This window comes from Cnephaeus nilssonii (assembly GCF_951640355.1).
Source record: "Cnephaeus nilssonii genome assembly, chromosome: 6".
NCBI lineage: Eukaryota > Metazoa > Chordata > Mammalia > Chiroptera > Vespertilionidae > Cnephaeus > Cnephaeus nilssonii.
The window spans coordinates 73,936,310-73,949,898 of NC_137077.1; the positions used below are offsets into that span (position 1 = coordinate 73,936,310).

Below are 13,589 nucleotides of genomic sequence, written 5' to 3' on the forward strand. Positions count from 1 at the left end.
CATATAGACCACATCCGTTTGGATCTCAGGAGGGCCCATTGACAACAGGTGAACTCCAGTAAGGGCAGGAATGACATGGTTCTTAACTTCTGCATGCCAGCCTTCCTCCATGGAGTTCTTGGGGATAGTTCAACCTTAGGAAGGGCTTCACTGGAATACTCTGTCTAATGCAGTGAATGTAGCTTTCTACTTCTGACAACACTAATGAATCGTGGTCCCACTAATTAAACTTTGTAATATAGGAATCTTTAAACTATATGAGAATACTCTAATAACTCATAAGGACTATATTCTTTCAATTAAAATCGATCTCTCAGTTTTATATGATTTTTTTTATTTATTGATACAACAGAGAATAGATTTTAAAGTTACTCACTTTATTTTCTTAATTAAGGTTACTCTATTTTCTTTTCCTTATTTAAAAGTAGGTTATAGTCTATTTAAAAATTCATTAGGATGAACTTTTAAAAAAAATCTTTATTGTTGAAAGTATTACATATGCCCCCTTTTCCCCCCCATTGATCCCTTCTAGCCCGCCTCCTGCCCGCTACCCCAGGCCTTCAGCACCCTATTGTCTGTGTCCATGGATTATGTATATATGCATGCAAGTCCTTTGGTTAATAACTTCCCACCCACCACCCTCCCAAGACTTCCCTATGAGATTCCTCAGTCTGTTCATTAGGACAAATTTTTAAAACAACTGGGGCTTTAACAAATCTCCAGATATTCATAGAAAAATGTTGAATTTACCCTTACAGAAAATAATATCTGCAATTACATTGCAATGGGGCTGATTTCATTAACACTGAGAATATTATGGTCTACAGTATATTTTGATTATCAAAGAAAAATCAGCCCTGACGGGTTTGGCTCAGTGGATAGAACGACAGCCTAAAGACTGAAAGGTCCCAGGTTCGATTCCGGTCAAGGGCATGTACCTTGATTGCGGGCACATCCCCAGTAGGAGGTGTGCAGGAGGCAGCTGATATATGTTTCTTTCTCATTGATGCTTCTAACTCTCTATCCCTCTCCCTTCCTCTCTGTAAAAAATCAATAAAATATATTTAAAAAATCAATGTCATGTTGTTATAGCAGTGGTACTATATATTTTATAAGACTCCTATATTTGCTTAATATTTTACTGAACAGATTTTTACATAAGAATGAAAAAGATGATTTTGGGGAAAAAATTGGTAACTTAATAATCTCCAATGCTACAAAATCATGAGTCATGAGTTACCCAACTAAGAGACAGCAAAATGAGATGGTGCTCTTGAATATAGACAACAGCATTTTCTTATTATTTGTATAAGGCTGAAAAAACCTTAAGTGCCCTAGCGGGTGTTGCTAAATGGTTATAGCCTCTGTCTGTACTGCAGATTTGATTCCTGGTCAAGGGCACGTATCTGGGTTGCAGGTCAGGAGGCATGTGGAAGGCAACCAATCAATGTATCTCTTTCACATCAATGTTTCTCTTTCCCTCTCCCTCCCTTGTATTCTCTCTCTAAAAAAAAAAAAAAAAAAATACCGTCGGGCAAGGATTAAAACAACAAAAACAAATCTTAAGTAAACTTTGTTGCTTCAATATCACCTAATAACTTTTGTATCACTAGTGTCACATGTTTTGTAATGACTTTAACATCATATAAAGCAAAGTATTGGAAGCCATATTTACTTACCCATAAATAGCTGTAGAAGTGAAGACTTTTGTTTTCAGTGATTTCAACTTGCTACTTTCTGCAAATGGTAATAAAATTTTTAGTAGGGAAATCACTGACTGTCAACTTTGTTTTTCAGGATTTCCAGTGACATTTATTTTTCAATAGGTTTTTTTCCCCACAATGTATTTCTAATGGAAATTTAATTTGCTCCATAATGGTAGAAATTATTTTAATGTATTTTCTTTACCCAGTGTCATTTGTCTCTATTTTGTTTTTTCTAATAGTTTTTTATTTGAAAACTTAAGATCATTTGGAATATTTTTTACCAACCATAGATCAACTCTGTTTCTCATTTATTAGCAAAATTTATAGATGTATTGACTTGAGTTTTATAAAGTCCCTGCAGACAATACAATAACTAATTGCCTTGTGTGTTTGATTTTCTTTAGTTAATTTGGTATCAATATTAAAGGAGCTTGATCTAATCCACACTTCTCTGGTTTACCTATAAGAATTTGTGGTATAACAGATCAAATATCTTTCTGAAGATAAGATACAATGCTGTCTACTTCATTTCCTTTATCCCCTAGCTCCGTGGTCAGCAAACTGCGGCTCGCGAGCCACATGCGGCTCTTTGGCCCCTTGAGTGTGGCTCTTCCACAAAATACCACGGTCTGGGCGAGTCTATTTTGAAGAAGTGGTGTTAGAAGAAGTTTAAGTTTAAAAAATTTGGCTCTCAAAAGAAATTTCAATCGTTGTACTGTTGATATTTGGCTCTGTTGACTAATGAGTTTGCCGACCACTGCCCTAGTATTTTTCTTCTTTTATAAGAAAAAAGAAAGATAGGTATACAGTCATTCTTATACAAGTTTGGGGTACATTTTTAAGGTAATATAGAACCATTTAATTTTTACTTGAATCATAATTTTAGGCATTAGTATCATGGGGCAATACTTACTAAGTTATATTAAAACATCTTCTAAATTAGAAAATGAAGAAATTATCTGCTACTATTCTAAGTTGGCTAACTAAGAGACAGCAAACTATGTACTGGGTAGTTTGTGGTATCCTACTACATTAATGTGTTACATCAAATGGAACTAATTGTTACATAAAATTTCACTTATTTTCTAGGAGGCAGGGTTTAGCTGCCTGATTAATCTGATTAATGCAATCATTAAATTGGCTTCTTAAATTGAGATTCCACTATGTGAGTTCAAATTAAATAGAAAAATGACCTATCTCTTCTATGAATACGTTATGCCATACTGGCCAAGGTTGTATCTACATAGGGATGCCAAAATATAATATGGAAGAAAGGTGAAATGGGAACATTGCTAATTAAATGGCCGAGTTGTTTCCACACTACTGTCAATTGGAAAGTCTCTCCACCCTTGAAAAATATGTGTTGGTAAATATGATAATAAAAACATAAGCTCTGGAGACAATATCTGTTAATGAAATCAAACCTGTACAAGAGGTGACCTGTGCAAAATGTTTTATCTATCTTATTTCTCCCTCTGTCTCCAGGTGCCCAGAGCAGTGTGACTATATGAGTGCTCTGTTGAGTGATGAATGAATGAATCAATGATTGTGGGATCCTAGAACTCTTTCTCCATCCTTCAAAGGACAGCTTTCTCTTGAGATTAGAACTCCTGTGGGGGATCAATCTAAAGAGTTATCCTTCTATTTAGAGATATACCAACATGTTTTTAGAATAGAAGATTCAAAGGATTAGCAAATTACAGATGTATAGCCATGTTATGTTTATCTCCCAGTTTTGAGCACAGATTTTACCCTCGCTGGACACTAGAATCTTGCCTGCAATAATCAAATAATATGCTCTTTGGCCAGAATGACTTATTCATCCATCTAGCCATTAACTATTAAAAAAAAAGTTTAGAAATATTTATATTATTACAATATCTAGAGAGCTTTTTAAATGGTTATGTCATAGAGATAAAGAAAACACTCTTAATTACTGGATGAAACCTCCATACAGTTTCTTTCATGATTAATTTAAGCATGATTCTATCCACTAATTATAAATATTTATGGAAGTTGTGAAGGGAACAGAGTAATTTTCCATTTATATTATAACCTCCTTCCACACACACACCCCCCCCCCCGCCGGGCTTTAAGGTGTCTCTCTTCTAAGTGAAATTTGCTAAATCTTTACTAATGTGAAAAACCTCGACTTAGGAAAATCAATTTAATATGTTACCACATCCTGATTATTTTTCTGACATTTTTTTCTTTCTTGAACCAACATTTTATAAATTCTCTTGAATCATTTGTTCCTTATAGAAACCATACATAGTAATAGGAATGATATAATTACACCAATTTTATAGATAAGGAAACTGGGGATGGAGGGGTGAATTGGCTATTTGTAACCACACATTGAGCTATATGAAAATGTGGACAAAAGCCCAGGGCAGTTTGTCCTTGATCCATTACTCCTTTGCACTGGAGGTTTCCTCGATGTCACTTTTGGTGACTTTATACCTAGAACTTGTTTAAGCATTTGGTGCTTTGTCTTAAACCAATTAGTTTGTCCCTGTTTTTCTTTACTGAAATATGTAAAGGGTGCCTGAAATTTGAGACTCATGTAATTAATTTATAAAATCAGCAGATAAAAATCAATCAACTCTTCAAACAATCTTATGTAATAAATTAAATGATAGCCTAATTGAATTTACCAACTACATTTCATTGTATTCCAAGTCTTCTAGATATTGTTTTTTGATATGTTGTTATAATTTGTATAAAGCCTTCAAGGTTTCTACTATGCTGCATTAATCATCCAGAAACAGCTTCTTCTGGGAAGTTATTTTTTATTAATGTAATTATTGGAACAAATATTATAACATTTTGATTTGGGGAAATTATTCCACGTTATCATTTCTTTTTTTCATTTTTGAGAACAATGTGTAGAAATTTAACTTTAAATACCTATGTATTTAAAGATTCTTATACATACTTAATTATTGATAAATTAATAATTGTTTTAGTTTGTTTTCTAGAAGAATTTCTTATAGATTTTAAATCATTAAGAAATTTTTAAAGTTTTAAAATGTATTTTAAAATTTCCACCTCCTTATTTTTATTTATATTTGTAGTTCCAGGTGCAGTATTTGATTTACAGCTTGCAGAAGTAGAAGCCACACAAATAAGAATTACTTGGAAGAAACCACGACAACCAAATGGAATCATTAACCAATACCGAGTGAAAGTGCTAGTTTCAGAGACCGGAGTAACTTTGGAAAATACTTTGCTCACGGGAAAGGATGAGGTACTGCCTTTTATTTTACACCTTGTGAGCCCTTTCTGTGTGGTCCTGGCACAGGATACCTTGGAAGGTTTTCAGTCACTCACACAAAATACTTGACAAGCTTTATAGTAGAATGTGAAGTAAATTTGGGCCTTGTTGATAATCTAGTTGGATCATATTTCATTTTAAGACAGATATTATTAGTGAAATGTTATTATTCTCTTTCAGCATATGAAAAATGTTAATTGAGCAATTAAGTAGGCAAAAGGTCCTTTCATATGTGAATATTATTATGGTAATTCAGTTAATGAATTGTTTCAAAACTCCTATTATAATTTAAATAATCCTACTAAGGTTGTGCTTGCAATGGGAACAACAAAAGGTTCAGTCATTTTAGTAGCTATTATTGACAAATGATTATGTCTGTTTAGCCTTAGGAGAGTATATTTCTCAGAGCTGCCTTATATTGAGAAAGTACATTTTATTAAAGAAATCAAATCTTACCTAATAATAGAGAAACATGTAAATTGACCAACCTCCACTACGCCCACAGCCAATCAGAGTGAGTATGCAAATTAACCCAACAAAGATGGTGGTTAATTTGCATACATACCTGGGTCCCGGGAACCTCCTCGGCACCCAGGTCACTCCCAGCCGGCCATTGGAGGGGCTGGGGGCCTCCTTCCCAAGCCTAAAGCCTGGGGCGGAGTCTGTAGGCTTGGGAAGGGGCGGAGCCTGCGATTGGAGGGAAGGAGAAAAAATCAATGGAAACATATCCTCAGGTGAGGATAAAAAGACAAATAAAGAAAGAAATGTCATAGCCTATGAAAGACACATCTTGAAAATGCCTAAAGAAAGTTGTCATTTTTTCATGGTGAAGGGACTGGAGTTCGTGTTGATGAAAATACCTTGGCGGCTGCGGTGACTGGCAGTGGCTGCAGCAGTGCGGTGATGGGGCTGGCGCCCTCCCCTGATCTGCCTGGTCACCTTCTGCAAAGGGAGGCCAGACTGCAGCTTAAGTCCGCTCCCAATGGGGAGCTGGCCTAAGCCATCAGTAAGACATCCCCTGAGGACTCCCAGTATGTGAGAGGGGGCAGGCTGGGCTGAGGGACCCCTCCCAAGTGCACAAATTTCATGCACCGGGCCCCTAGTAACTAAATAAAAGAAATTGAATCATATTATATATATAAAATAAGAGGACAATATTTTTGCTTCTGGCCACCCTGGAAGTCTTGCTTTTTGCCTTTGTTTCTGTTAGGAAGCACAAGCATTCCTGACTTTCCTTCACTGATTTTATTCACCTCGCCCAGCCAGCTCTTCACTGTGAGGGCCCCTAAGCCTGTAGACTTGTCAAATCCAGATTTTTTTTTTTAATTGAAATTATTGGGGTGACATTGGTTTGCAAAACCATACAGGTTTCAAGTGTACAACTCAGTCAAATATCACCTGCACACTGCTTGCTGGGCACACATAGAATAAACAGACTTAGGACCAGTGAGTTCACCTGGAGGACTAGCTTGGAGGCACTGCCCAATGGGTATTCAGCAATTGGCTTCTACTGTTTTGGTTCAAAATCACTGCTTCTTCCAGGTGTGCTGTTATTTTTCCCACATTTAGTCTATTTCTAACCCCAGCCTTCCTCTGTTTCTGGCATCTATTTGAAAGTTGACTCTTCTAGGTGCTCAATGAACTCTGGCTGCCCAGGATTATTACTCCGAGTTGTTCACCATCTTCAGACTAGGGTTCAGTTTTAATCCTGTGTTGACTCCTTTCTTCTGTGAAAATATGTTGAGTTCGACTTTCTCTGATACTCAGGTAAAGGGCAAAAACTCAACCCTTTACTCCTGCCAAGAAGGTCTTAAATGAGATATGTAGCTCTTTTTGGACTTAGGTAACAGGTCTCTCACACTTGTTTTTCTCTTGAAGGGAAGAGGTTCTAGAGAGACTTCTTGTAATTTTGCTTCTGTCTATATGATCTGCAATCCCTGTGACATAGTAGGGAGAACATGAGCTTTGGAACCATACAAATCTGGGTTTGGTCACTTACTGGGCTGTACTGGCCAGAGAGGTTAAGAGCATGGTCCTAAGAGACAGAATACTTGGGTTTAAACCTTGGTTTTGCCTTTATGGACAATTTAACTTTGGGCAAGTTGGCTTGGCATCTCTGAACTTCTTTTCTCTAAGATAGGGATTATAAGAGTCCCTAAAACAAAAGGTTGGTAATAAGGATTTCATAGATTAATGTATGTAAAGAACATAGAACTGTAAGTTGGCAGGTAGTAAGTACTGTGCTAAATAATTGTGACTTATTGTGATTACTTTTTAGCATAGATTTTTCTTTAAAAATTTTTTTAAACTTAAATTACAGTTAACATACAATATTATATTAGTTTCAGGTGCATAGCATAGTGATTAGGCATTTATATAATTTATATCCAGTACCCATGTGACACACTATACATGGTTATTACAAAGTTATTGACTATATTCTCTATGCTGTACTTTACATCCCTATGATTGTTTTTATAACTGGCAGTTTCTGTTGTGATTATTAATCATGGCATTGGACCATTCGCCTTGGTTGGCACTCAATATTAGTTCCCTTACCATCTCTCAATACAGGAGACATTATACTTTATTTTTGTGATGGTATCTTCTTCATTAGATGAGGCCTATTATTGGTGTTTGGGTTCATCTTGCAGGGAGAAAGATATGGCTAAGGCTCTAAATTTAAATGGGCCAGGATCCTAGCACTGGCTCTGCCCTGTTCTAGGTCAAGAACTTGGACAAATCCACTTTTGGAGACTTGGTGCCCTTATTTTAAAAGCTGGGCTTATATACCCACTTCAGAGAGTGAGGAATATATGCGATAACAGATGAAACCTCTGGGTTAGTGTATTAATTTATTATCCTTTTCCTTGATGTAGGCACCTATCTTAGGATAAAGACATTTTTCTTCCAGTCACTCTTTTAAAAAATTTATTTTTTAATTACAGTTGTACAAATTTATATCAGCTTTAGGTGCACAATCAGTAATTAGACATTTATATAATTTACAAAGGGATCATCCTGATAAATCTAGCACCCATTTGATATCATACATAGTATTACAATACTAGAGGCCCAGTGCACGAAATTCGTGCACTGGAGGGGGGTATCCCTCAGCCCAGCCTGCACTCTCTTCAATCTGGGAACCCTCGGACATCCCTCTCACAATCTGGGACTGCTGGCTCCTAACCGCTCGCCTGCCTGCCAGCCTGATCACTAGCCTGATTGATGCCTAACTGCTCCCCTGCCAGCCCGATCGCCCCTAACTGTCCTCCTCTGCTGGCCCGGTAACCCCCAACTGCCCTCCCCTACCGACACAGTCGCCCTCCCCTGCCGGCCTTGTCACCCCTAACCGCCCTCCCCTGCAGGCCTAGTCCCCGCCAACTGCCCTCCCCTGCTGGCCTGGTTGCCCCTAATTGCTCTCCCTTGCTGGCCTGATCGCCCACAACTACCCTCCCCTGCTGGCCATCTTGTGGTAGCCATCTTTGATCACATGGGGGTGGCCATCTTGTGCAAGGGTGTGAGGGTCAATTTGCATATTACCTCTTTATGATATAGGATTATTAACTATATTTCTTATACTGTACTTTACATCCCCATGACAATTATATAACTGTCAATTTGTACTTCTGAATCCCCTCTCCTTTTTTACCTGTTCCCCCAACCTCCTCTAGCAACCATTAAAATGTTCTCTGTATCTATGAGTCTGTTACTGGTCTACTTGTTCATTTATTTTGTTCATTATATTTCACATATAAGTAAATTCATATGGTGTTTGTCTTCCTCTGTCTGACTTATTTCACACAGCACAATACCTTTTAAGTCCATTCATGTTGTCACAGATGGTAAGATCTCACTCTTTTCTTATGGTTGAGTCATATTCTATTGTATATATGTGCCACTTCTTCTTTATCCATTCATCAGTTTTTAAAGTATTTTAATTAATTAATTTTTAATAATCTTTATTGTTGAGAGTATTACAGAAGTCCCCCTTCCCCTCCTCATTGTCCCCCTCCACTGGGTTCTCATCCCACCTTCACCACCCTACCGTCTGTGTCCATAGGTAATGCATATATGCATATAATAAAAGGCTAATATGCAAATCGACCAAATGGCGGAACGACTGGTCGCTATGACGTGCACAGATCACAAGGGGGCAGACACTCAAGACAGGAGCTGCCCCCTGGTGGTCAGTGTGCTCCCACAGGGGGAGCCCCACTCAGTCAGAAGCTGGTCTCATGGTTGGCAAGCACAGCGATGGTGACGGGAGCCTCTCCCACCTCCGCAGCAGCACTAAGGGTGTCCAACTGACAGCTTAGGAAGTGGGCCTAAGCCGTCAGTTGGATATCCCCCAAGGGCTCCTGGACTGTGAGAGGGCACAGGTGGGGCTGAGCCCCCTCCCAACCCCCCCCCGCCGAGTGCACAAATTTTGTGCACTGGGCCTCTAGTATGTATATAAGATCCTTGGTTAATCTCTTCCTGCCCCCTCCCCACTTCCCTCTGAGATTCCTCAGTCCATTCCATGTTTCCATGCCTCTGGTTCTATTTTATTCATTAGATTGCTTGTTTATTTTGATTTTTAAATTCAATTGATAGATACGTATTTATTGCCATTTTATTGCTCATAAATTTTCTCCTCCTCCTCCTCCTCCTCCTCTTCCTCCTCTTCCTCCTCCTCCTCCTCTCCCTCCTCCTCCTCCTCCTCCTCCTCCTCCTCCTCCTTCTCCTCTTCCTTCTCCCTCCCCCTCTACCACCTCTGCCTGTGCCTCCTCCTCTTCTTAAAGAATACCTTTCAACATTTCATGTAATACTGGCTTGGTGTTTTTCTCTCTCTCCCTCCCTCTCCTTTAGGCTTTTCTTGTCTATGAAGCTCTTTATCTGACCTTGAATTCTAAATGATAGCTTTCCTGGGTAGAGTAATCTTAGTTGTAGGTTCTTGCTATTCATCACTTTGAATATTTCTTTCCACTCCCTTCTGGCCTGCAAAGTTTCTACTGAGAAATCAGCAGACAGTCATATGGGTGCTCCCTTATAGATAACTAACTGCTTTTCTCTTGCCGCTTTTAAGGTTCTCTTTTTTCTTTAACCCTTGGCATTTTATTATGATGTGTCTTGGTGTGGGCCTCTTTGGGTTCCTCTTGTTTGGGACTCTCTGTGCTTTCTGGACTTGAAAGTCTAATTCTTTTACCAGGTAGGGGAAGTTTTCTGTCATTATTTCTTCAAATAGGTTTTTAATATCTTGCTTTCTCTCTTCTTCTTCTGGTATCTCCATAATGTGAATGTAGTACACTTGAAATTGTTCCAGAGGCTCCTTACACTATTTTCATATTTTTGGATTATTTTTCTTTTTGCTATTCTGATTGGATATTGTTTTGCTTCTTCATATTCTAAATCATTGATTTGATTCTAAGAATCTCCTACTCTACTATTTAATTCCTGTAAATCATTCTTTATTTCAATCAGTGCATGCTAATTTCTGACTGATCTTTTCCATATATTTGACATTCTCACTAAGATCCTTGAAAGTCTCACTACATCCCTTGAAGCTCTAGTTAAGTCCCCTGAATCTCTCATTAAGATCCTTGAGTAACATAACCATTTTTTGAACTTTTAATAGTTTGCTTGCTTCCATTTCTTTCATTTGTGACATGTTTCCTTGTCTCCACATTTTTGTTTGTTTTGGTGTATTGGGTAGGATTGATATGTCTCCTGGAATCGGTAGAGTGGCCTTGTGTAGTAGATATCCTTTAGGGCCCAATGACTCAGCCTCCCCAGTCACCTGAGCTAGGCACTCTAGGTGCATTCCTGTGTGGGCTGTGTGCACAGTCTTGTAGTTGAGCCTTGATTGCTGTTGGTATCACTGGGAGGAGTTGACATCTAGGCCAATTGGATGTGAGGACCAGCTGTGATTACAGTGGAATAGCTACTATGCAGAAGACTCCTGTATGAAGCAGGACTTGCTTCAGTGGGGCTTTGGTGCTCACTGAGTCTGCCCCTTGAGTGTGTGAGGAGTTATGTATGTGAGGAGTTGTAATCTGGTGTGGTATGAAGCTGTACCCAAGGTGCACTGGCTATAGGCCTCCAGGGAGGTGCAAAGTCAGCCTGGCAGGAGCTACAAAGTGATCTGCAGATGCCTGCTATTTGTATTGGGTTTTGAAATGCCCAGGCTGTGAAGCAAGGCAGGCTGGTGCTAGTGCCAGGTCTTTGGCCTTTTAATGATAGGTTTGGGGCATGTTAACACCAGCTGCTGCTTGTTTGAGAGATTTTAGCAAAGTCTGAAGCCTGAGCCAGTATAGGCTATTCATATGGAAAAGCCGCTACAAACAGCTTGGATGGGGCTACAAATTGGATGGGGCAGGTTCTCAGGGAATCACCAGGGTAGAGCAAACAGTGTGAGCCACACTGATGTAAACTCAGATATGGCTTCCAGTCAGCTCTGTGACGAGGGAGGTCCCAGCACTGGAACAATGACCCCTGTGTGATTCCTGTGAGTACTTCCATCTGGAAAAAAGCCATTCCCAAGTTCTGCCCCGACGCCAGACAATTCAGTTCCTCCCTGGATCCCCCAAAGCTTCTGCCAGGCATTGGAGCTCAGAGGAAGTGGGATCCAGTAAGTTCATGTGTGGTCCTTTAAGAGGAACTGCCTGGATCTTCAGCAGCCTTTGTGTCACTTAGCAGCAATCTCTGCTGGTTTTTATAGCCTGAAGTTATGGGCTCTGGAATGCTGAGCTGGGGGTCTGGTGTGGGGCTGGGACACCTTGCTCCTTAGGAGAGGTCTTGGAGATATTCCTCCCTATTATAAAAAACATGCCACATGTGGGTGTCAGACCAGCCTGTTCTGCACCTCTGCCCCTCCTACCAGTGTCTGTGCTTTCTCTTTACTTCTCTAGTTATAGGACTTCCATTCAGCCTGATTTCAGGCAGTTCTGAATGATGGTTTTTCTGTATTTTAGTTGTAATTTTGATGTGGTTGTGGGAGGTGGCAAGTACCCACATTTACCTATACCACCATCTTGGTTCTCGCGATAATATCTCCATTCATCTATTGATGGACACTTAAGCTGCTTTTATATCTTGATTATCTATATATATATAAAAGCCTAAGTGACCATCCGACCAGTAGCTATTATGCACAATGACCACAAGGGGTTAGGTCTCAATGCAGGAGCTGCCGAGCTGCGGTGACTTGGCAGCTGCAGTTTTTGGGTGATGCACCTAGAACCAGAGAGGAGGGAGCCTGATTCCAGGGTGTGTCACCCGAGAACTGCCCCCTCGCAATCTGGGGCCCCTCAGGGGATATTGGAGAGCCGGTTTGCCAGGCCGACGGACCCCACTGGTGCACAAATCCGTGCACCGGACCTCTAGTTGTAAATAATGCTGCAGTGAACATATGGATGCATATGTCTTTTCGAATTGGTGTTTTGGGTTTCTTTGGATATATACCCAGAAGCAAATTGCTGGGTCCTTCTTTGTCTCTAGTTTTAAGGTCTGTTTTGTCTAGGATAAGTATTGCTATCACAGCTTTTTTGTTTTTTCATTTCTATTTGATGAAAATATCTTTTTCTATTTCTTTACTTTCAGTCTGAAGTGAGTCTCTTGTAGACAGCATATGTAAGAGTCTTGTTATCCTATTTTCACTCTTAAATGTCTCAAAAAGTATAGCCTTCACACCCAGTCTTGTTTCAAAAATGCTTTAAATCTTTGAAATCTGGTTAGATTTCACCAGGAATCTCCTAAGTATCAAATAAGTGATTTGATACTTTTTTTTACTATTTTTATGAAACATCTTTATTGTTGAAAGTATTACAGACGTACTGTCCATTGACCTCTTCCACCCTGCACCCACCCTCCCCAGGCCTTCACCACACTATAAGTGGTTACATATTTTTAACACTCCTCATCTTTCTGTGTCTTCCAAATCCATCTCTCTGCCATCCTACTCCCAGTATTTTACATAATTATTTGTTCCCTTATACTTCCACCACTTTTATACATTGTGACTTTATAAAATTTTGCCTTTATGCAATGAACAATGGAGAAAATAAAAGAGCTAGCTTTCTCTTTTATGATTTTCTAATTCTGCCTTCATAAAAGTATTCCAGAGATTTCTATTTTCACCCATCTCATTATACTTTTATATTATTGTTGTTAATCCTCAATCAAGATTATTTTTTTCCATTGATTTTTTTTTTTTTTTTAGAGACAGTGGGGTGGGGGGGGAGAGAGAAACATCAATTGGTTGCCTCCCACAAGAGCCCTGACTGGGGCCGGAGATCAAACCTGCAAGCCAGGTATGTGCCCTTGACTGGGAATCAAGCCTGCAACCCTTCAGTGCATAGGCTGATGCTCTAACTATTGGGAAACACTGGCCAGGGCTCATTACACTACTGCTTTCTATTTGCATGATTCTTTTGCTTTGCTTTCCACAATGATCTTCAACACTCTGCATTCCTAATTACAACCATTTGTGGGAAGATTCTTCTAGGGCTCATCACATCTAAACTCATCTACTCCATAAAGCAAAACAAAAATTATTTATTTATTTATTTATGGCTAAGAGCATTGGGTTCATATTTAGAAGGAAAGAAGTTGAGATGAGGAACAGA

At 39.2% G+C, this 13,589-nt stretch overlaps 1 protein-coding gene across 2 annotated transcripts in view; it reads left to right on the forward strand.

The window, feature by feature from the left end:
* Positions 1–13,589, forward strand: part of PTPRQ (protein tyrosine phosphatase receptor type Q) — a gene marked incomplete at both ends in the record, with an annotated part of 254,195 nt that overhangs the window by 68,734 nt on the left and 171,872 nt on the right. For both annotated transcript variants that reach the window (XM_079775461.1, XM_079775460.1), the window contains one exon: positions 4,784–4,956. In XM_079775461.1, the coding sequence (XP_079631587.1) occupies positions 4,784–4,956 (173 nt within the window). The remainder of the gene's footprint in view (positions 1–4,783; positions 4,957–13,589) is intronic.